The 25,021-nt window shown below is 40.8% G+C and overlaps 2 protein-coding genes and 1 pseudogene across 2 annotated transcripts; 2 read left to right on the top strand and 1 right to left on the bottom strand.

The window, feature by feature from the left end:
- The first annotated feature begins 4,264 nt into the window (after positions 1–4,264).
- On the top strand, positions 4,265–4,732 carry LOC133232401 (keratin-associated protein 9-2-like; annotated as a pseudogene).
- Positions 4,733–13,202: 8,470 nt separating this feature from the next.
- LOC133232403 (keratin-associated protein 9-2-like) lies at positions 13,203–13,909 on the bottom strand. Its single transcript, XM_061391761.1, has one exon. The coding sequence runs from the start codon at positions 13,791–13,793 to the stop codon at positions 13,203–13,205; it is 591 nt and encodes a 196-aa protein (XP_061247745.1). The 5' UTR covers positions 13,794–13,909.
- Positions 13,910–16,504: 2,595 nt separating this feature from the next.
- LOC133231615 (keratin-associated protein 9-9-like) lies at positions 16,505–17,521 on the top strand. The gene has a single exon (XM_061389977.1). It carries the CDS (start codon positions 16,645–16,647, stop codon positions 17,326–17,328), a length of 684 nt encoding a protein of 227 aa, XP_061245961.1. The 5' UTR covers positions 16,505–16,644; the 3' UTR covers positions 17,329–17,521.
- Positions 17,522–25,021: the final 7,500 nt, after the last annotated feature.

Below are 25,021 nucleotides of genomic sequence, written 5' to 3' on the forward strand. Positions count from 1 at the left end.
TATACAAGCAGCTCATGCAGCTCAATACCAGATAATCAATAAACAATAATACCAGATAAACAATAAACAATCCAATCAAAAAATGGGCCAAAGAACTAAACAGACATTTCTCCAAAGAAGACATTGATGGCTAACAAACACATGAAAAGATGCTCAACATCACTCATTATCAGAGAAATGCAAAACCACCATGAAGTACCATCTCACGCCAGTCAGAATGGCTGCTATCAAAAAGTCTACAAACAATAAATGCTGGAGAGGGTATGGTGGGAATGCAAACTAGTACAGCCACTATGGAGAACAGTGTGGAGATTGCTTAAAAAACTGAAAATAGAACTGCTATACAACCTAGCAATCCCACTGCTGGACATACACACCAAGGAAACCAGAATTGAAAGAGACACATGTACCCCACTGTTCATCACAGCACTGTTTACAATAGCTAGGACATGGAAGCAAGCTAGATGTCCATTGGCAGATGAATGGATAAGAAAGCTGTGGTATATATAAACAATGGAATATTACCTCACTATTAAAAAGAATACATTTGAATCAGTTCTAATGAGTTGGATGAAAAAGTAAGTCAGAAAGGAAAAAATACAGTATATTAATGCATATATATGGAATTTAGAAAGATGATAACAATGGCCCTATATTCAAGACAGCAAAAGAGAAACAGATATAAAGAACAGACTTTTAGACTCTGTGGGAGAAGGCGAGGGTGGGATGATTTGAAAGAATAGCATTGAAACATGTATATTACCATATATGATGAAACAGATCACCAGTACAAGTTCGATGCATGAAACAGGGCACTCAAAGTTGGTGCACTGGGACAACCCAGAGGGATGGGATGGGGAGGGAGGTGGGAGAGGGGTTCAGGATGGAGGATACATGTACACCCATGGCTAATTCATGTCAATGTATGGCAAAAACCCCTACAATCTTGTAAAGTAATTAACCTGCAATTAAAGTAAAGAAATTAATTTTTTAAAGATAAAAAGGCTGCTAACCTCATCATTCATCATTGTTCAGTCGCTCAGTCATGTCCAACTCTTTGTGACCCCATGAATGACAGCATGCCAGGCTTCCCTGTCCTTCACCATCTCCCAGATCTTGCTCAAACTCATCTCTATTGAGTCGGTGATGCCATCCAACCATCTTGTCCTCTGTTGTACCCTTCTTCTCCTGCCTCCATTCTTTTCCAGCATCAGAGTCTTTTCTAATGAGTTGGCTCATGACACTATTTAAATAGCTAACACATGGAAGCAACCTAGGTATCCATCAATAGATGAATGGTTAAAGAAGATATGGGGAGTGTGTGTGTGTGTGTGTGTGTATACACACCAAAGGAATATTACTCAACCATAAAAATGAATGAAATATTGCCATTTGTAGCAATGTGAATGGACCTAGGTAATGTCATACTAAGTGAATTAAGTCAGAGGAACAAAGATAAATATCATATGATATCACTTATGTTGTTCAGTCACTCAGTCATGCCTGGCTGTGACCCCATGGACTGCAATACTTATATGTGGAATCAAAAAAGCAATATAAATGAATCTATATAGAAAACAGAGACTCACAGACATAGAAAGAAACTCACAGTTACCAAGGGAGAAAGATAAGGGGAGAGGAACAAATTAGAAGTATAGGATTAACAGGTACACACTACCACATATATATTGAATAAAATAGATAAGTAATAAGGATTTACTGCATAACACAGGATACAGTGGTCAATATCTTTTAATAACCTACAAGGGAAAATAATCTGAAATATATATATATATATATATATATATATATATACATATAACTGAATCACTTTACTGTACACCTGAAACTAACACAATATGTAAACCAACTATTCTTTAATTTTAAAATGGCTGCTATGCTATTTACTATAGCTAGAACATGGAAGCAACCTAGATGTCCATCAACAGATGAATGGATAAAGAAGTTGTGGTACATATACACAAAGGAATATCAGCCAGAAAAAGGAATGCATTTGAGTCAGTTCTAATGAGGTGGATGAACCTAGAATCTACAGAGTGAAGTGAAAACACAGAGTGAAGTAAGTCAGAAAGAGAAAGGTAAATACCATATTCTAAAGCATATATACAGAATCTAGAAAAATGGTACTGAAGAATTTATTTACAGGGCAATAGTGGAGAAACAGACATAGAGAATAGACTTATGGACATGGGGAGAGAGGAGGAGAGGGTGAGATGTATGGAAAGAGTAACAAAGAAACTTATATTACCATATGTAAAATAGATAGCCAATGGGAATTTGCTGTATGGGTCAGGAAACTCAAACAGGAGCTCTGGATCAACCTAGAGGGGTGGGATGGGAAGGGAGATGGGAGAGAGGTTCAGAAGGGAGGGGATATATGTATACCTATGGCTGATTCATTTTGAGGTTTGACAGAAAACAGCAAAAATCTGTAAAGCAATTATCCTTCAATAAAAAATAAATTAATTAAAAAAAATTTTTAAAGGTTGCTATGAAATGGATAAAGCTATCATCATCTGTAGATGATATGATTATGCAAGTAAAATTTCCCAAAAAATCTATTGCTAGATATTAAAAATAATAAGAGAGTTTAGTTACAACATCAACATATATGAATACATTTTTATATGTCAGAAGCAGTTGAAAAAATTCAATTGTAAAATAAAATTAGCATAAAAATTAGAATATCTAGGAATAAATCAAACGAAAGATGGGCAAGAATAGGATAAACATTTGACCAAGCAATTATATGAGCCATCTACTCCTAGGTTTACATCCAAAGAAATGTGTTTACCAAACAACTGGTACAAAAACATTTATAGAAGGACTCTTTTCAATACTAAACTTAAAAAAAAAATGTATATCAGGAGGACCATCAACAAATAAATTGTGTCATATTCACACACAATCCAAGATTATACAGCAATGACAATAGATAAACTACAAATAATAACTTTGTTGAATCTCACAGTCATAATGTAAAGGGAAGTCAATTCTATAGTCTTTTATTACATAAAGGTTTAAAAAAAAGTTAAAACTGACCTACAGGATTGTAAGTCATCAATAGATTATTTAGCAACATTTGGGGATTAGTGAAGAGGGTATAATTGGAAAGCACCACTTTAAATTTCTATTTCTTAACCTGGTAATATTGACATGGGTTTGTTCATTGCATAATAATATATAAAGCTGGGAATTAATTATTTGCATTTACCATTCACTTTTTACCTTAAACAGTTTAAAACCTAAAGATAAATTAGGAATTAACTAATTCAATTCTATCATTAAAATAAAGAAAGGAAGTAAAAGAGATAGAGGAAGAAAGGAGGAAAGATTGAAAGAAGAGAAGGAAGAAAGAAATAGAATAAGGAAAAGAAAGATTACAACGATAAACATGTTATCAGTAAGATGAGGTCATCGACTCCACTGATACACAAGGATAGAAACCAAGTCACCAGCTCTTCCTGGTTTGCCTGGAATTGCCCCAGTTATTCAGCAGGTCACTGAATGACCCACGTCCAGGGCAACTCCACACTCCTGGCCCAATTAGGACTATTGGTCACCCAGAAGTAAATTGACTGAAGCTTTCTCAATCCCAGCTTCTTCTCTTCACCTGCTTTGGTTCTGCTTTGCCATATGAAAGAGATTATGCCAAACAGCATCTTACCAAGAGCCATTAATAGAAGTGGGATAGAAGGCAGTGAGTGAGGGTAGGTTGCTACAGAGGAATGCCAGTAGTGGTCCTGAACCAGGCTTTTGTGGGTAAACAGATTTGGACTCGGGCATGGATTCAATTTGTCACTGTGAAAACATCAGCATCAGCCCCTCACCACAAGGGAACTTGCCAATTTCCATATAGCAGAAGGACTAAAGCTAGGGAGAGACAACTGCTGTGACCCTCCTCAGGCCAGTGAAAACTGTATCACATGATCATATTATGACTGAAGCAGGAATGATGTTGGTGATGTGATCGCCTTTCTTCTACCTGAAAAATGTTTCTATGAATTCTCAATCGGGAAACAGATTCAATCCTTGTTTACCAAAGATTCATAACCCTTAGGGAACAACTTCCGCCTCTAAAATTCCGTCAGTGACTGTGAAAACAATGTAAAGAACAGTAAGGAAAATCCTGTTTATTGGTTCACATATTGAGAGCCCAGTGTATAAAAGTACTGGAATTGAAGAAGTGATCAGAATCTGAGAACTCACCTCTGTGTAGGAACCCACACACCACCCTGACACCATGACTCACTCCTGCTGCTCCCCTTGCTGCCAGCCTACCTGCGGTAGGATCACCTGCTGTAGGACCACATGCTTCCAGCCCACCTGTAGTGGATCCAGCTCTTGTGGGTCCAGCTGCTGCCAGGCCTGCTGCCCCTCAACTTGCTGGCAAATCACTTGCTGCAAACCTACCTGTGTGACCACTGGCTGTCAGCCCGCCTGCTGTGGATCCAGCAGCTGTGGACAAAACTGTGGTGGGTCTAACTGCTGTCAGCCTTGCTGCCAGCCAGCTTCCTGTGCACCCGTGTACTGACATAGAACCTGCTACCACCCCACCTATTGCTGCCTGCCTGGGTGCCAAGATCAGAGCTGTGGACCCAGCTGCTGCCAGCCTTGCTGCCGCCCTGTCTCCTGTCAGACCACCTGTTGTAGGACCACCTCCTGCCACCCCAGCTGTGTGTCCAGCTGCTGCCAGCCTTCCTGCTGCTGATCACTTTGCTAAAGAATCACTGTCTCTCAAACCAATCTTCTCATCACCTGATTTGGCATTCCAGAACAAGTTTTACTTCCAAAAGTTGCTAAAGCCAATGTCCTATCACCAAATTTTTGTTATTAATCTCCCTGTTTAAAAGGTTGAGAATCAGCTTGATAGAGTGTGGAGGACTTCCCCTTGATTCTCTTCTTCCTGTGTATATGAGTCATGTTCCACATTCCTGCATCCTTGATATGGAGCGTGGGTCTCTACTTTGACTCAGAAATCAGGATCTTCATCTTCTCTCTACATGTAACTTATGAAGACACATACTCATGACTTTCTTCAGTTTCTGCTACTATCTTCATAATAATCTTCGTAATCATGTTTCTTTTCAATGTACTCATGATTCTTATGTCCTGCTTTCTTCTTTTTATAATCACTTCTAGTGTCTCCCAGAAGCAGGGAATCTTACCTGAATTTCTAAATAAATCTTGTGCCACTGTTCATTTCATATTGTGCTTTGTGTTATTATGCAACATTCAGGATGTGAGCATTTATACACATATGCATATACTGTGAATTGTTCATTCTGAGCTCATACAATGCTCCACATTTATTATTTCTATTTCACATGAGAAAATGACCAACTTGGTAGATTACCTCCAAGTGAACACACTCCTGTCACTCTTACCAGCTTAAGAAATAGAATTTGCTATCTTCAAATTCTCTCTCTCATTCCCAAACGTAGGCAAGTTTACGATTTTTCTAAACTTTATATAAATGAGATACTATATAGTTGGCCACTTGTTCTTTATATTAGGATTGTGACACTGATCCATGTAATTATCTGAAGTTCATTTATTCTCCTTACTGTATCATCTTCCACTGAATGAATATGACACCTTTCATTTGTTTACTACTGATGTATGTGTGGACTGTTTGCAGTCTGGGGCTAATAAAATCATGCTGCTTTAAATGTTTTAGAACAGGTTCTTTGGTACATGTGTATAAACATTTCTATTGGATAAATATCTACAAGTAGAATTGCTTGGTAAAAGTATTTATACTGATCTCTGTAGAGGTTTTCCCCATTTTTATTAGGTTTATTTCTAGGTGTTTCATAATTTATGCTATTTTAGGGTACAATTTAAAATTCTAATTTTTAGTGTTTCTGACACGTGTGTGCATATGTGTGTTTTCATACATATGTGTGAAATGTGTGTATGTGTGTTTTCATAAATATGTGTATGTGTATTTTCATATGTAAGGGTATGTGTGTCTCACTCTTTGTGACCCCATAGACTGTAACCTACCAAGGTCTTCTGTCCATGAAATTCTCCAGGCACAAACACTGGGGTGGATTGCCATCTTCTTCTCCAGGGGATCTTCCTGACCCAGGGATCGATCCCAGGTCTCCTACATTGCAGGCAGATTCTTTACCATCTGAGCTACTGGGAAAGTCCTGTTTCTGACATATAAAATAGCAATTAGTTCTTGTATGTTGATATTATAACCAAACTTCCTCATTATTTCTAATAGTTTATCAATAGATGGGTTTTCTTTTTAATTTTGCATGCATCACATCAGATCAGATCAGTCGCTCAGTCATATCCGACTCTTTGCAACCCCATGAATCGCAGCACGCCAGGCCTCCCTGTCCATCACCAACTCCCAGAGTTCACTCAGACTCACGTCCATCGAGTCAGTGATGCCATCCAGCCATCTCATCCTCTGTCATCCCCTTCTCCTCCTGCCCCCAATCCCTCCCAGCATCAGGGTCTTTTCCAATGAGTCAGCTCTTCGTACTGGAGTTTCAGCTTTAGCATCATTCCTTCCAAAGAAAGCCCAGGGCTGATCTCCTTCAGAATGGACTGGTTGGATCTCCTTGCAGTCCAAGGGACTCTCAAGAGTCTTCTCCAACACCACAGTTCAAAAGCATCAATTCTTCGGTGCTCAGCCTTCTTCACAGTCCAATTCTCACATCCATACATGACCACAGGAAAAACCATAGCCTTGACTAGACAGACCTTTGTTGGCAAAGTAATGTCTCTGCTTTTGAATATGCTATCTAGGTTGGTCATAACTTTCCTTCCAAGGAGTAAGCGTCTTTTAATTTCATGGCTGCAGTCACCATCTGTAGTGATTTTGGAGCCCAGAAAAATAAAGTCTGACACTGTTTCCACTGTTTCCCCATCTATTTCCCATGAAGTGGTGGGACCGGATGCCATGATCTTCATTTTCTGAATGTTGAGCTTGAAGCCAACTTTTTCACTCTCCACTTTCACTTTCATCAAGAGGCTTTTGAGTTCCTCTTCATTTTCTGCCATAAGGGTGGTGTCATCTGCATATCTGAGGTTATTGATATTTCTCCCGGCAATCTTGATTCCAGCTTGTGTTTTTTCCATCCAGCGTTTCTCATGATGTACTCTGCATATAAGTTAAATAAGCAGGGTGACAATATACAGCCTTGACGAACTCCTTTTCCTATTTGGAACCAGTCTGTTGTTCCATGTCCAGTTCTAACTGTTGCTTCCTGACCTGCATACAAATTTCTCAAGAGGCAGATCAGGTGGTCTGGTTATTATAATTGTGATCAATAAATTTGCATATTGATAATGGGATAGATAAATTGTTATGCCTCAGGAGAGGAGTTCAACCTTTGTATGTAAATAAGAACAGATGTCTGAGTCTACAAGAATAATTTTGGACCCTGTGTATTTGTCAAAATAATAGCAATCAACTTGAAAGCACTTGGGGAGAGAGCTACATTTTGCCCAGGTGAATGAATGTCATAATTTCATGGCACCATGTAATATTTTAATGTTATGCCTTTGAGTGCTTGTGGATTTCAGAGAAGGACAGCAACGCCAGCAATCAATGTCAGTTACAGCGTTTGAATAAGACGGAGAATGTAGAGACTTCACGGAGACTCAGTAATGGAAGAAACCCTTATAGTCTCTTGCTAGAATTAACTCACAGAAGCTGCAAATCAAAGACACAATATTCCTACTGCCAACTATTTGTTTACTTGAGATATCTTGCCTCCATAATAGCCCATTCCTTTTTCAGACATCTCCTATCAAGAGTGATTATGTTAACATCCGTCCCCACTCCCCCTCCCAGCCTGGTCTCCTGAATCTTTTGTTCATTGGGATCACTTGTTAGACAGTCAGAATGGCATTACTGCGCAGTTACTGAGCAGTACTCTCCCCAGCAGAAGATATGCACACTGAAAAATCACATTTGTTTCACATTAACCCCTGGCATGTACTTTCCCACCTCCCAGGGTGCCTTTTGGACAAGGCTCAGCATTTCCCTACTGACTGCAGATGTTCATTTTTCCCTGAGGCCCCAGTCACTGACCTTTCCAACTAGATCTATAGTGTTAAGATTAAGTCTAAATATTTTCTCTAAATATTCTAAATGTACTGGATTATGGTTTAGTGGAATGAAATACCGTTGAAATGCATGAACATATGTTATCATTCATATGATTGTGTCTGTGCCTTTTTAAGATGTTTCTAATTTACAATATCTTCTTTCTGTACTGGACTTCCCAGGTGGCTCTAGTGATAAAGAACCTGCCTGCCAATGCAGGAGACATAAGAGATCCCTGGGGAGGGAAAATTCCCTTGAAAAAGGCATAAAAACCCACTCCAGTATTCCTGCCTGGAGAATCCCATGAACAGAGGCATCTGCCAGGCTACAGTACATGGGATCGCAAAGAGTCAGACACGACTGAAGCGACTTAACATGCATGCACGCACTTTCTTTACTAAACTCACTCTTAGACTGTGCTTTTATTTACTTCTGATTTTACCTTCAACCATAAAATCTCTATAAAGGAAGGAAAGACCACAGCTCTTAGTATTCTTGCCTGGAGAATTCCATGGACAGAGTAGCCTAACAGGCTACAGTCCATGGGGTCGCAAAGAGTTGGACATGACAGGAACTATCACTCACTTAGTTACAGGAATTAAAATCATATGGGAGAGTACTCAAATTCTTGTTCCGCCACTCACTAGTCTTATTGGGAGAATGTACAGAACATACTTTTCATATATATTATGTTATCATTTGTTATTTTTAACTTATTTTTACTTAACTATAGTTGATTTACAATGTTATGTTAATTTTCCACTACTTTCTGTCATATTATGTCCACTTATGTATTAGTCTACAAGTGTTTTCTTTCCCCCTTCTGTTATGGGTCAACCAGTCTATAAGCAGATGCCTTTGAAAAACCACAATTGTTATATTTTCAAGAATATCACAGAAAAACAAATCTATTCATCACTAGAGAATTGGTTTTTCCCTTACTTGTTCCATGATAATCTAAGCTTTTGTCTCTTTTGTTTAACACTGTATGCCTGCATGGGTGCATGCTAAGTTGCTTCAGTCATGTCCAACTCTTTGCAAACTTATGGACTATAGCCTAACAGGTTCCTCTGTAAATAGGATTCTCCAGGCAAGAATACTGGAGAGGGTTGCCATGCCTCCTCCAGGGGATCTTCCCAATCCAGGGATGAAACCTATGTCTCTTAAGTCTCCTGCATTGGCAGGTGGATTCTTTAACACTAGCGCCCCCTGGGAAGCACCTGTATGCCTGACTTTTTTTTTTTTTTTTTTTTTGCTGTAACTACTGAATTCATTTTTTTAAATATAAATTTATTTATTTTAATTGGAGGCTAATTACAATATTGTATTGGTTTTGCCTGACTGAACACAAATTAGCTTCAAATTTGCTAATTATAAACTTCCAAGTCTTCAACAGATAGGAATACCAGACCACCTTATCTGTCTCCTGAGCAACCTGTATGCAGGTCAAGAAGCAACAATTAGAATTGAACATGGAACAACAGACTGGTTCAAAATTGGTAAAGGAGTGCGTCAAGGCTGTATATTGTCACCATGTTTATTTAACTTATATGCAGAGTACATCATGTGAAATGCCAGGCTGGATGAAGCACAAACTGGAATCAAGATTACCAGGAGACATATCAATAACCTCAGATATGTAGATGACACCACCCTTGTGGCAGAAAGCAAAGAGGAACTAACGAGCTTCTTGATGAAGGTGAAAGAAGAGAGTGAAAATATGGCTTAAAACTCAACATTCAAAAAACTAAGATCATTGCATCCAGTCCCACCACTAACGGCATACAGATGGGGAAACAATGAAAACAGTGACTGATTTTATTTTCTTGGGCTCCAAAATCACTGCACATGGTGACTGCAGCCATAAAATTAAAAGATGCTTGCTCCTTGGAAGAAAAGCTATGACCAACCTAGATAGCATATTAAGAACCAGAGACATTACCTTGCTCACAAAGTTCCCTATAGTCAAAGCTATGGTTTTTCCCATAGTCATGTATCAATGTGAGAGTTGGACCATAAAGAAGGCTGAGTGCCAAAGAATCGATGCTTTCAAACTGTGGTGTTGAGAATCCCTTGGACTGCAAGGAGATAAAGCCAGTCAATCCTAAAGAAAATTAACCCTGAATTTTCATTGGAACAACTGATGCTGAAGCTGAAGCTCCAATATTTTTGCTACCTGATGCAAAGACCTGACTCATTGGAAAATACCCTGATGCTGGGAAAGATAGAAGGCAGGAGTGAGAGGGGATGACAGAGGATGAGATGGTTGGATGGCATCACCAGCTCAATGGACATGAGTTTGAGGAAGCTCCAGGATATGGTGAAGGACAGGGAAGCCTCATGTGCTGCAGTCCATGGGGTTGCAAAGAATTGGATACAGCAGAGAGACTGAACAGCAACAAAGTCAAGGTATTGGAAGGTATGAGAACTTGTACCACATCCAAGGAGAACAGTAGAGTTTTGCACTGTCCTCAATGACTAAAGAATACACAGATAATAATTGCATTTGATTCTTGAAAAATCCAATTGATCATAATATATAAACATGCAATACCTCAAGTTTCACCAGTCCATAGCCCCACAGAAGTTTTTATGCCAGGTGGAGAATTTTGAGTACCACAGATAACACTTTTGCTCTTCAAAGGCAATGGAAAGAGAAAATATTTACAGTAAACAATCAACAGTACACGTGGGCATGACATATTTATTTTGAGGAAAAGTAGCCTCACAATGATGTTTGTTGGCTGTTTGCAAGTGGTGAAAGGCCTGACTGGATTGAGCTTGGGAGAAGCAAGACTGCAACATAAGGAGATTTGGAGAATAATTATTTACATAAAGATGGCTTGAGGACAGAAAGTGTTTCCCACTTGTGTCCCACATCAATGATCTTCAGAGTGTTCATGATAGAGAAGGCACTGCTGCTGCTGCTAAGTCGCTTCAGTCGTGTCCAACTCTGTGCAACCCCAGAGATGGCAGCCCACCAGGCTCCCCCATCCCTGGGATTCTCCAGGCAAGAACACTGGAGTGGGTTGCCATTTCCTTCTCCAATGCATGAAAGTGAAAAGTGAAAGTGAAGTCGCTCAGTCGTATCCGACTCCTAGCGACCCCCATGGACTGCAGCCTACCAGGCTCCTCTGTCCATGGGATTTTCCAGGGAAGAGTACTGGAGTGGGATGCCATCGCCTTCTCCGAGAGAAGGCACTAGACAACTACAAATTTGGAATAACTCATCCCATCTCTGTCTTTGGGTGCATCAATATTTACCCAAGATAGCATGAACAAAGCATCCATGGTGGCAGTGATAGAGGATTTGTGTGAACCCAATAGCATAGGCTCCCTCTCACCATGGCTACCCCTGCTGTATGTGCTGCTAGTCAGAAGCAGAGAATGTTGTTGAGCACCGATGGGGTAGCATCATAACTTATTAACCATGCCGCACAAAGGCAAGTTATCCTCTCAGACTAGTAGGAAAAGAGAGAGGTTCTTCTTTCTAGGATTGCATGTTCTAAACATGGATTTGTCATCCCTATCAGCTGTACTGTTGGCTTAGAGTATTACTGTCATAGGATTCTGAATAGCATCAATTTGGACCAAGAGACCCACTTTTTGAAGAACAAGATCAACAACAGCTACACAAACATGAGAGCTACTTGCTCTACCATAGATCACATGACAGAGATGACTGGCCCCATGGAAAATTGGAACGGTCTTGCAAATGTGGAGCAAAGAACCAACTTAGAGGTGACAACACATGGTTTTGATATAGTGTCTTCTGGATGTGGTGTATATCTTGATCCAAAGACCATTACCTGGTTCCTATATAGGTAGTACCAAATATATCCACAGAGGTAGTACACATGGTTTCAGAAATTGATGTAGGAGTGAATCCTCCCAGCTTAACTCAAGGTAACGTTCTTGGGAATCTGTGCTTCCCATCCTGGGTTGAAGGCTTTAACACTGTGAAAGTCACATCTCTTTGAAGGAATATCAGTTCAGTTCAGTTCAGTCACTCAGTCGTGTTCATCATCTGATCAGTTTGCATTCTTCATGTAGGTAGACCAGTGGGAAGCTCTTTGAACTCCATCAGGCTGATTCACAATTTTTTTTTTAAGAGAGATTTGTAACAAATTCTGGTGGAGCATACCAGTTGTCAGCAAAGTCTAAGAAGTTATTTTTTTGTCCTCAGTAGCAAGTCAGTTAACATAAGGTGTTGTGTGGGGACAGGCGTTCTTTTACAGTTACTAATTGCTGAGGGATGGTTATCAAGAAGAGGTAGAGAGTAGGGAGAAATAGTCTGAACATAATTTCTTTGGCATATCTTATGGTGTGTCCATGCCCAGCAATAGTACATAAACAAAGAAAACAACTACAGCTTAGTCACTGAGGTTCAAGCATCTATTTCCTTGGGATGTAAAGGGAAATACCTGTGAGCAGGAACAGAAGACTCTATCCTTGAAGAGTGTGTTCATTATTAGCTAAAGCATACTACACAATTTACTTAATGAGCTAATAATTGATTTTGAGAGCTAACATGATACTCATAATGGATAATGCATATAGTATGTAGTATGTACTTAAATCTCTATATCAGGAATGCCATGTAAAAATCAAACACAATATAGGAAGATTATGGCAAAGAATTTATTGAGAAACACACAGGCAAGACTACTGCATCTAGGAAGACAATTCAAAGGTATCATAAAAGGAAAATGCAGGGTACAAGAGTCATGGGGATATTGACAGAGAAACATAGGATTATATTAATTATGATAAGCTGCAGAAACCTGTAGAAACATTATGAGGATTTGTTTTCCTATGTTACTTAGAAGTACAACATGGTCAGTCCTATTTTCAGAGTCAAAACCAAGACATAATTCCTTATCAAAGATGCCTGGCACATGATCCTCCTACACCAGAGAAAGGCAACTGGGGGAAACCCTCCGTACTCTATCAAGCTGATTTATAAGCTTTTAAAGAGGCAGATGGGTAACAAATTCTGGTAGAGCATAGCAGTTGTCAGCAAAGTCTAAGAAGTAATTTTTTGTCCCCAAGTAGCAACTCAGTTGCTATAAAGTGTTGCTAGGAGACGGGATCTTTGGTGAAGTGATCAGCAACAGGAAGGCTGACAGCAGCTGGACACACAGCTAGGGCGGCAGCAGGTGGTCCTACAGCAGGTGGTCTGACAGCACACAGGGTGGCTGCAAGGCTGGCAGCAGCTGGATCCACAGCTCTGGTCTTGGCACCCAGGCAGGCAGCAGCACGTGGGGTGGTAGCAGATTCTTCGGCAGTACACAGGTGCACAGCAAGCTGGCTGACAGCAAGGCTGGCCGCAGCTGGACCCACTGAAGGTTTGTCCACAGCTGCTGGACACACAGCAGGTGGGCTGACAGCAGGTGGTCACACAAGTAGGCTTGCGGCAGGTGGTCCTACAGCAAGTGGTTTCACTAGCTTGATAGCAAGTTGGAGGGCAGGAGGGCTGGCAGCAGATGGACTCACAGCAGGTGGGCTGACAGCAGGGTTTGCTGCAACAGCTGGGCTGGCAGCAGGTGGTCACACAAGTAGGTCTGCAGCAGGTGGTCCTGCAGCAGGTGGTTTGACAGCAAGTTGGGGGGCAGCAGGGCTTGCAGCAGCTGGACTCACAGCAAGTGGTCCTGCAGCAGGTGGGCTGACAGCACAGGGAGCAGCACGAGTGGGTCATTGTGTCTGTGGTGGAGGGTGGACTCCGGCTCAGAGCTGAGTTTCTCAGATTCTGAGGACTCCTCCTGTTCTGGGGTTTTATATCCTGGACCCCCAATGTTGGGACCAATAAGCAGGACTTTCCTGGTTGTTATTTATGTTATTGTTGTAGTTTAGGGTAATTGCCATGGAGGAAGTTGCTTTCTTAGTGTTTTATAGAGAGACCTCTGTAAATTAGTGTTTGATCTTTTCCTTAATCGGATCTAGTACTTAAGAATCTTTCCTAGAAATGAAAAGGTCAGGAATCATCACCAGCAGCATTTCTGGTCATGTGACATCATCTGGTCATGGGGTACTTCCTGCTGGCTCTGTGAAAGTCAGAATAGCTCTCCTTCCTCAGCTTTGTTCCTTTGGCTCTACTTAGATTGAGACGTGCCTCCAAAGGGTCGAGATGTTGATGCATTCTGTGATGAATGAAGCCTGCTTGAGTTCAAGCCTGATCTCTGACAAAGTCAGCGTTAAGACTTCCACATGTATCTACATATATCTATATTTGGCAACTAGTTTGAAATGTTTCCCAGTTTTATCAGGGTCATCTGAGTAGAGGATGGTTGACACGTTGTTTTTCAAATGAAAATCAGCACCAAAACTGGAAGAGAGGCAAAGCTGAATCCTATTTTCAAACAGGATCCCTTCCTTACTGCTTCATTGCTATTTTCTAGTTAGGTTAATGACCTCTGGTGAGACATCCCAACTTGCATATACTTTCTTCTACAATTTGTGACAAGCAGGTTAGATAGGAGAATAACTAAGGTATGTTTCAATCTGTACATTTACATATTCTGACAAATGTGGAATCTCAACCACAATTTCTTAAAGTTTTAGGCCTCATTTTCTCTCTTTTAGATACATAAGTTGGAGTATAATTGCCATGTAATGGGAAAACATATAGTCAACAGCAGTAGAAAGGATAAAATGATCATGTAGAAAGGATAAAATGATAATGTAATTCCAATGGCAGAAAAAAGGAAAAAAATTAAAATTTGTATGGAACCACAAAATAGCCAATGCAATATTGATAAAGAAGAACAAAGCTGGAAGCATCATTTTCCTTGATTCCAAACAGTAGTACAAAGCTATATTAGACAAAACAGTATGGACTGGAAAAAACCAGCACCTAGATCAATGGAATAGAATAAAGAGCCAGAAATGAGTCCACACATTATATGGCCTACTAATTTATTACAAAGGAGCCAAGAATATATTGATGCAATAAGGAGATTGCAATCTTTTAAATAAATGGTGGCGGGAAAACTGGGCAGCCATGTGCAAAACAATGAAACTGGACTCCTCAAACTCAAAATGATATTCCTGAGGGATATCTTCCTATTTATGACAATGTGAATGGACCTTGAGGACATTAAGCTAAATGAAAAAAGTTAGAGAGAGACAAATACCAGGTGATCTCACTTATATATGGAATCTTAAAAAATTTTTTCTAAAACTGAGCTCATAGACAGAACAGATCAATCGTAGCCAGAGGTGGGAGGTGGGGTGGGTGAAATAGGTAAACGGGATCACAAGGTAGAGGCTTCCAGTTATAAAATAAATGCCTGGGGAATGTAACGTACAGCATAATGACCATAGTTAATAATACTGAAACCTTTGAAAGTGGCTAGAAAAGTAGATGTTAAAAGCTCTCATGCAATAAAAAAGACTTTATAACTATCAGTTGTGACAGATGTTAACATTAACTAGACTTACTGCAGAGATAACTTTGCAACATCTACAAATACCAAATTATTGTGTTGAACACCTATAAACAATATAACGCCGTGTCAACTAAAGCTCAATTTAAAACACACAAACAAGGATAGATACATACCAGTAGAGTTCAGAAGTCTCATATCAGGAGAGTACATGACACTACTGCAGTGAAATATTGAAACACTTTCATTGTTTCTACCGCTGTTGATGATATGCTTTCCCTATGACATGGCAATTACACTCTTACATATGTACCTAAAAGAGAGGGCAGAAAAACTCTAAGAAATTATGGCTGACACATTTCACATTTATGGAAATATATAAATCTATAACTGTATCATCCTATCTACCTATTTGTCACAAATTATAAAAGAAAGTATGTGCAAGTTGTGATGTCTCACCAGAGGTGACTGATCCAGCTAAAAGTAGTTATGCGACATTAATGAATTGAGGTTGTCTGAAAACAGGGTACAGCATTTGCCTCTATTCCAGCTTTGGTGCTGAATTGCTAGTGAAGAACAATGTGCCAACATCTTCTACCTAAATTTACCTAATAAAGCTGGGAAATATTTTAGGTCAGTCACTACTGATTTGAAAGACATGTATATAGATACACATGATCGTCTTGAATCTCAGACTTTGTCCGAGATCAGACTTGGACTTTAGCAGGCTTCATTCATCACAGAATGCATCAGCATCCAGCAAGTCTCAACCTAAGCATAGTCAAAGGAACACAGAAAAGGTGACTGTTCTGACCCTGGCCAAGGCAGGAAGAACTATCCCATGACCTGATGATGTCACATGACCAGAGATGCTGCTGGGATGATTCCTTATTCTTTTTCACTTCTGGAAAAGGTTCTTAAGTACTAGTCCTAATTAAAGAGAAGATCAAACACTAATTTATAGAGGCCTCAAAACACTAAAGAAATCATTTCCTCTTGGATAATTTCCCATTGACTACAAAAACAACACACATAACGAGGAAAGTCTTGCTTATTGGTCCCAACTTTGGGGGTCCAGTGTATAAAAAGCCCCAGAACAGAAGTAGTCATCAGAATCTGAGAAACTCACTTCTGAACAGGAGTCCACACTCCACCACTGACAAAATGACTCACTCTTGCTGCTCCCTGTGCTGCCAGCCCACCTGCTGTGAGCCCAGCTGCTGCCAGCCTTGCTGCCCTCCTGTCTGCTGTCAGACCACCTGCTGCAGAACCACCTGCCTCAGGCCTACTTGTGTGACCACCTGCTGCCAGCCCACCTGCTGTGAGTCCAGCTGCTGTCGGCCTTGCTGCCCCCCAACTTGCTATCAGTCTAGTGAAAACACCTGCTGTAGGACCACCTGCCGCAAACCTACCTGTGTGACCACCTGCTGTCAGCACAACTGTGGTGGGTCCAGCTGCTGCCAGCCTTGCTGCCTCCCTGTCCGCTGTCAGACCACCTGCTGCAGGACCACCTGCCTCAAGCCTACTTGTGTGACCACCTGCTGCCAGCCCACCTGCTGTGAGTCCAGCTGCTGTCAGCCCTCCTGCCCCCAAACTTGCTGTCAAATCACTGAAACCACCTGCTGCAAGCCTGCTTGTGTGACCAGCTGCTGTCAGCCCACCTGCTGTGCATCCAGCAGCGCTGGACAAACCCGCGGTGGTTCTAACTGCTGTCAGCCTTGCTGCCAGCCAGCCTCCTGTGCACCCGTGTACTGCCACAGAACCTGCTACCACCCCACGTGCCTCTGCCTGCCTGGGTGCCGAGACCAGAGCTGTGGATCCAGCTGCTGCCAGCCTTCCTGCTGCTGATCACCTTGCCAAGGATCCACTGTCCCTATACAACACCTTCTATTAATTGACTTGCTACCTGGGGACAAAACAAAGTCACTTCCTAGACTTTGCTGACAACTGACATGCTCTACCAGAATTTCAGTTACTCATCTCCTTGCTTAAGAGCTTGTGAATTAGCTTGACAGAGTGCAGGGGGCTTCCTCCAATTGTCTTCCTCTGGTGTAGGAGGACCATGTGCCAACATCCTGCATCTGTGATAAGGAAGTATGTCTTGGTTTTGACTCTGAAAATAGGATTGACCATCTAGTTCTTCTGAGTAACTTAACAAAACAAGCCCTCAGAATGTTTCTATAGGTTTCTACAGCCTATCATAATCTTTATAATCATATTTTCTCTTTTGCTATCCTCATAGTTCTTGTATCATGCTTTCTCCTTTTATGATCACTTTGAGTTTTACCTGTATGTTTCTCAATAAATGGTGTACCACAATTCTTCAGTATGTGTTTGATTATTGCACCACATTCCTCATATAGAAATTTATATATTATATGTCTTATCCAATATGAGCATCATATTACCCCCTTCCTAATTATTATCTCAGTATTAAAAACCCATTTCATTGTGTAGTGTGATTTACCTAATAATAAACAGACTCATCCAGGATGAAGTCTTCTGTTCCTGCTCAAGGGCACTTACATTGACACCCTAAGGAAGTAGTAATAGATGTTTGAACCTCAGTGACTATGTCCTTGGCAAGCTATAGTTGCTGTCATTGTTCATGTGGTTATCTATTGCTGGGCCTGGACACACCATGAGATACTCCAAGGAAATTATGTTCAGACTATTTCTCCCTGCCTCCATCTTTTCATGATAATTATCCCTCAGCAACTAGTAACTCCCCTGTCTGCCCACTGGTCTATCTAGATGAGGAGTCCAAAATGACCAGGTGATAGTTTAAACATAGACTATATTCCTTAAAAAATGTGACTTTTATAGTATTAGAACCTTCAATCCAGAGGAGTGTAGATCCATGGGGAGGGGAAGAACAGATTCCCATATATGTCACCCTGAGTTAAAGTGAGAGGCTTCACTGCTACTTCACTTTCTGAAACCATGTATACCACCTTTGTGGATATACATGGTACTACCGATATGGGAACCACAGAGTGGCCATTAGGTCAAAGTATGTACCATATTCAGAAACAACATATCAATCTCGTGTTTTGTCATCTTTAAGTTGGTTCTTTACTGCACATCTACAAGTCCATTCTAATTTTCCATGGGTCGGCCATGTCTGGATGAAACTGAAAGAGGCTTAATACTCTTGGCTTAAAACTCAACATTCAGAAAACTAAGGTCATGGCATCTGGTCCCATCGCTTCATGGCATATAGATGCGGAAACCATGGAAACATTGAGAGACTATTTTGGGGGGCTCCAAACTTACTGCAGATGGTGACAGCAGCCATAAAATTAAAAGATGCTTGCTCCTTGAAAGAAAAGTTATGACCAACCTAGACAGCCTATTAAAAAGCAGAGAATTACTTTGCCTACAAAGGTCCATCTAGTCTAAGCTATGGTTTTTCCAGTAGTTATGATGGATGTGAGAGTTGAGCTCTAAAGAAAGCTGAGCACCGAAGAATTGATGCTTTTGAACTGTGGTGTTGGAGAAGACTCTTGAGAGTCCCTTGGACTGCAAGGAGATCCAACCAATCCATCCTAAAGGAAATCAGTCCTGACTATTCATTGAAAGGACTGATGCTGAAGCTGAAACTCCAATACTTTGGCCACTGATGTGAAGAATTGACTCATTGGAAAAGACCCTGAAGCTGGGAAAGATTGAAGGCAGGAGAAGGGGACGACAGAGGATGAGATGGTTGGATGGCATCACCGACTCAATGGACATGAGTTTGAGTAAGCTCCAGCAGTTGGTGATGGACAGGGAAGCCTGGTGTGCTACAGTCCATGGGATTGCAAAGAGTCAGACATGAATGAGTGACGGAACTGAACTGAACAAGATGATTCTAATTTTCCAGGGGTCAGCCATCTGTGTCATGTAGTGTATGGTAGAACAAGTAGATCCCATGTTCATTTGCCTCTTGTTGATCTTGTTCATCAAAAAGTGGGTTTGTGGCTCCAAAGTTTTACTATTCAGAATCCTATACCAATATTACTATAAGCTGGTGGATAGCACTGCTGATAAGGACAACAAATCCATGTTTACAACATGGAATCTTAATAAAGAAGAAGTGCTGTCTTTTCCATGCACATGCAATCTAAGAGGAAAACTAGCTCGCCTTGAAGTTAGATGGCTAGCTTTCCTGAGGGATATTATTCTCTGCTTCTGACTAACAGCATATACAGCAGGGCCAGCCACGGTCAGAGTGAGCTTGTGCTGTTGGTCCACACAAATCTTCCAACCCTGCCACCATGGGTACTCCGTTCATGCTCCCTTGTGTAAGTATCGATGCACCTGAAGATAGAGATGGGATAAGAGAGCCCAAACTTGTAGCCGTCCAGTGTCTCCTTTGTGGTAAACACTCTGGAGGTCATTGATGTGAGACACAAGCGGGAAACACTTTCTGCCCTCACACCTACCTCCATCTAAATAATTCTCCAAATCCCTTTACTTTCCACTCTTGCTCCTCCCTTGGCTCAATCCAAATAGTCAGTTCTTTTATCACATGCAAATAGGCAAAGAACGTCATTTCCTCCATTTTCTCAAAAAAAATTAAAAATATATATATATATAATGGACATGTGTACTGACTCACTGTTCACTGTGAGTATTTTCTCTGTCCACTACCCTTGCACAGCAGAAGTGTTATCTGTCATAATCAAAATTCTCCATTTGGCTTCAAAGCTTCTACTGAAGTTAACATTGATGAAATTTAAGATATTGAATGCTCATATATTATGATCAGTTTGATTTTGTAGGAATCAAATGGAATTGGGTTGGTAACTATTTTCAATATTATTTTTAATTAGAGGATAATTACAATATTGCAATGGTTTCCACCATACATCAACATGAATCAGCCATAGGTATATGTATGAGGGAGGAAACAGACAGAACAGGCTCCATCTTGAAAGCAGGATTCCATCTTGGGCCAGACTGTGGACTTTGAGCTGTATGCCCACTATCTATAGAAGCGACATGCCAACTGGAAAACCAGACCCCCTGGATGGAAGAGCCCCAGGGCTCGTACCTACACTCTCCATCACCTAAAAGAATACCCTAATTGTCTGTGGAACCAAATAGAATCATAAATTCTATTATGCTTATTCAGGTATGACCACAGGTCTGTTGATAATTGTCCACTGCTAACTACCTAGGCTTAAGGCATATGAATCACAAGTTAACTTTGATTGTGTCTTTCTTTTCCTTTGTTCAGACTAGTTTCAGAGAATTTCGGGAGGTTGGTTTGAGCAAGAACACTTAGGGTATGTATGGTTTTCACAAAAACTGGTCAGGGTCCTTGGCTAAGAGGAGACTCTACTTGGGCCCGCTGGTGTAATAAACTGCACTCCACTACCTGCATTGTCCTTCTGACTGAGTATGTTTCCTGGAACGCGTGGCTACAACACATACATCCCTTCCTCCTAAACCACCTTCCCACCTCCTTCTCCATCTCACCCTCTAGGTCAGCACAGAGCACCAGCTTTGGGTTCCGCATCATACTACAAATCTCCACTGGCTATCCACTTATGGCCTCCCTGGTGGCTCCGATGGTAAAGAATCTGCCTGCAATGCAGGAGACCTGGGTTCAAACCCTGAGTAGGAAGATTCCCCTGAAAAGGGAATGGCTCCAGTGTTCTTGCCTGGACAACTCCATGAACAGAAGAGCCTGGCAGGCTACAGTTCATGGGGTCTCAGAGTCAGACATGGCCGAGTGACGAACACACACATACAGACACATATACACATGTTCACTTCATATATGGTAATGTATATGTTTCGATGCTATTTTCTCAAGTCATTCCACCCTCTCCCTCCTGCACAGTGACCATACATCTGGTCTTTATGTCTGTATCTCCTTTGGATCATCAGTACCATCTTTCTAGATTCTATAGATATGCGTTAATTGGCGAATTTGTCTTTCTCTTTCTGACTTTCTTCATTCGTATAATAGGCTCTAAGTTCATCCACTGCATTAGGATTGATTCAAGTGTGTTCCTTTCTATAGCTGAGTAACATTTCATTGTGTATGGAATGCACACAATTGTCTACCACAATGTCTTTATCCATTCATCTGTTGATAGACAGCTAGGTTGCTTCCATGTCCTTGCAATTGTAAATTAGTGCTGCAATGAACATCGGGGCAGATGTGTATTTTTCAATGAAAGTTTCCTGAGGGCATATGCCCAAGCAGCTCAATACCAGAAAAACAAACAACCCAATCAAAAAGTGGCCAGAAGAACTAAACAAGTGAAAGGTTGTTGCTACACCATGAAAGATGACAGGATTCTTGGCCTCTGGAGAAGAATTCAGTCCGGGGCTAGTGACGAGCTTCTGAGCTTTGATCGCTCAGAGCTTTTGTGTAATAAAGTTTTGTTAACGTATAAACGAGATAGAGAAAGCTTCTGACATAGACATCAGAAAGGGGCGGAGAGAATGCCCCACTGCTAGTCTTTAGCCGGATGTTATTTAGCTACTAAGCTAAGCTAAGTCGCTTCAGTCGTGTCCGACTCTGTGCGACCCCATAGACAGTAGCCCACCAGGCTCCGCCGCCCCTGGGATTCTCCAGGCAAGAACACTGGAGTGGGCTGCCATTTCCTCCTCCAATGCATGAAAGTGAAAAGTGAAAGTGAAATCACTCAGTCGTGTCCGACTCTTCACGACCCCATGGACTGCAGCCCACCAGGCTCCTCCGTCCATGGGATTTTCCAGGCAAGAGTACTGGAGTAGGGTGCCATTGTCTTCTCTGTATATAGCTACTAGCAGTCTGCTAATCAGAGAAAGGACATTTCTCAAAACTCAGAGAAAGGCACCAGGCCCCTCACCCACAACATGCATTTTGAGATAACATTGGCAGCAGCTGAGTCATCTCGGGCCATAAAATGATTGACATGAATCCTGAAGAAAGGCAGTTTACCAAGCAAATATATAATTTCATTAATGTAGATTAGGAGAACACTGTATAAGTACAACACACTCGTTTGTCAAGTGTGTTCTGAGTCTTGGTGGAACCGACTTGAAGACAGAGTCTAGGGTCCATACATAGCACATTAACACAGCTTAAGACAAACATTTCCATAGAAAACGCACTGATTAGCTCAAGGTCTGAGAACAGTTACGTTCAGGTGAAATCAGGGGCCTTCATGGCAACACAGGATTTTAAGAGAAACCTCTTTTTACATTTGTATAGAGAAGGGGAAAAAATTCTTAACACCTGTCATTTTTTTCCTCCTGCCACTTAAGAGAGATAAAAAAGCTCTGACATTTGCAGCTTACTTCCTCCCTTTGGAGACCCCTGGCCTTCCTGCCTGTTACCCTCTCACAAGCATTTCCCCAAAGAAGACATAAAGACAGCTAATAAACACATGAAAAGATGCTCACCATCGTACTTTATTAGAGAAATGCAAATTAAAACTACAATGAGTGTGGAGATTCCTTAAAAAACTGGAAATAGAACTGCCTTATGACCCAGCAATCCCACTGCTGGGCATACACACTGAGGAAACCAGAAGGGAAAGAGACACGTGTACCCCAATGTTCATCGCAGCACTGTTTATAATAGCCAGGACATGGAAGCAACCTAGATGTCCTTCAGCAGATGAATGGATAAGAAAGCTATGGTACATATACACAATGGAGTATTACTCAGCCATTAAAAAGAAAACATTTGAATCAGTTCTAATGAGGTGGATGAAACTGGAGCCTATTATACAGAGTGAAGTAAGCCAGAAGGAAAAACAGCAATACAGTATAATAACACATATATATGGAATTTAGAAAGATGGTAACAATAACCCTGTGTACGAGATAGCAAAAGAGACACTGATGTATAGAACAGTCTTATGGACTCTATGGGAGAGGGAGAGGGTGGGAAGATTTAAGAGAATGGCATTGAAACATGTAAAATATCATGTATGAAACGAGATGCCAGTCCAGGTTCGATGCACGATACTGGATGCTTGGGGCTGGTGCACTGGAACGACCCAGAGGGATGGTATGGGGAGGGAGGAGGGAGGAGGGTTCAGGATGGGGAACACATGTATACCTGTGGCGGATTCATTTTGATATTTGGCAAAACTAATACAATTATGTAAAGTTTAAAAATAAAATAAAATTTAAAAAAAAAACACTACAATGAGGTATCATCTCACACCAACCAAAATGGCCATCATCAAAAAGTCTACAAACCACAAATGGGCTCGCAGTTATTACTCATGTATTCTTTAATCACTGAGGGTAGCACTAAACTCTGCTGTTCTCTACAGATGTGCTACAGGTTCTTATTAATACTATGACTTGGAAGTTAAATAATTTATAAATTTGAGAATGGTTTATGTTAAGTCAGGCATACAGACTTAAATAAAGTAGATAAAATTTTACATTACCATGGAACAAGTAAGAGAATCAATGATTCTCTACTAATAATGGTGATGAATCAATTTGTTTTGAGATATCTCTGAAAATATAAGAATTGTTGTTTTTGCAAAAGGTGTCTACTTGCAGACTGACTGACCCAGTGAGAGACAGAAAGAGAAAGAAAATACTTCTAATCTATGGGTAGACATACTACATAGAAAGAGAGTAGTAGGAAAATAGATATAAACAATTCTTGAGGTGACTTATGTATATATTCCCCTAATCAAGTGTTAATGAGTAGCAGAACAGAAATTTGAACTCTCTTCCATATGATATTAATTCCCATAACAGAGCTATTTTCTTTTTCCACCATGGAGAATTTATGGTTGAAGATAAGATAAATAGAAGCACAAATCTATGAGGGAACTTAGTACAGAAAGTAGATAGTGTACACTAGAAGCATCTTACAAAATAAAAGTCAAAAGAATGATCATGTACATCTATTTGTTTCAATGATATTTCATTCGACTAAACTAGAATCTGGTAACGTCTAGAATATTTACAGAAACTACCCTGACTTAACCTTAACACTACATATCTGATTGAAAAGGTCAGTGATAGAGGTCTTGGGGAAAAATGAGAATCTTCAGGTTCTGTAGTCAGTAGGCAAATACTGGGCATAAAGAAAAGCGCGTCCCAAGAGGTGGGAGAGTGAGCACATGCCAGGGATAAGGGAGAAATCACTGTGATTTTGCAGTACAGGCATCTTCTCCTGGGAAGAATAACAGCTCAGCCATGTCATTCTGTCTAACAAGTGATTCCAGTGAGCAAAAGATTCAGGAGACTGGACTGGGGGAAGAAGAAATGCTAAAGTAATCAATTTCTATTTATAAGAGATGCTTGAAAATGGAATGAGTTACCATGGCAGTAGGAAGTCATACCACTGGAGGTATGGAAGCCTCAACTAAACACCCAAACAGCTGGAAAATTGTATCTTTGATTTGTAGCCTCAGTGAGTGAATTCTATCAGGGGACTGCAAGTTCAGTTCAGTTCATTTCAGTCGCTCAGTCGTGTCCGACTCTTTGCGACCCCATGAATCGGAGCACGCCATACCTCCCTGTCCATCACCAACACCTGGAGTTCACTTAGACTCACGTCCATCGAGTCAGTGATGCC

Source organism: Bos javanicus, chromosome 19 (genome assembly GCF_032452875.1).
Source record: "Bos javanicus breed banteng chromosome 19, ARS-OSU_banteng_1.0, whole genome shotgun sequence".
Classification (NCBI taxonomy): domain Eukaryota; kingdom Metazoa; phylum Chordata; class Mammalia; order Artiodactyla; family Bovidae; genus Bos; species Bos javanicus.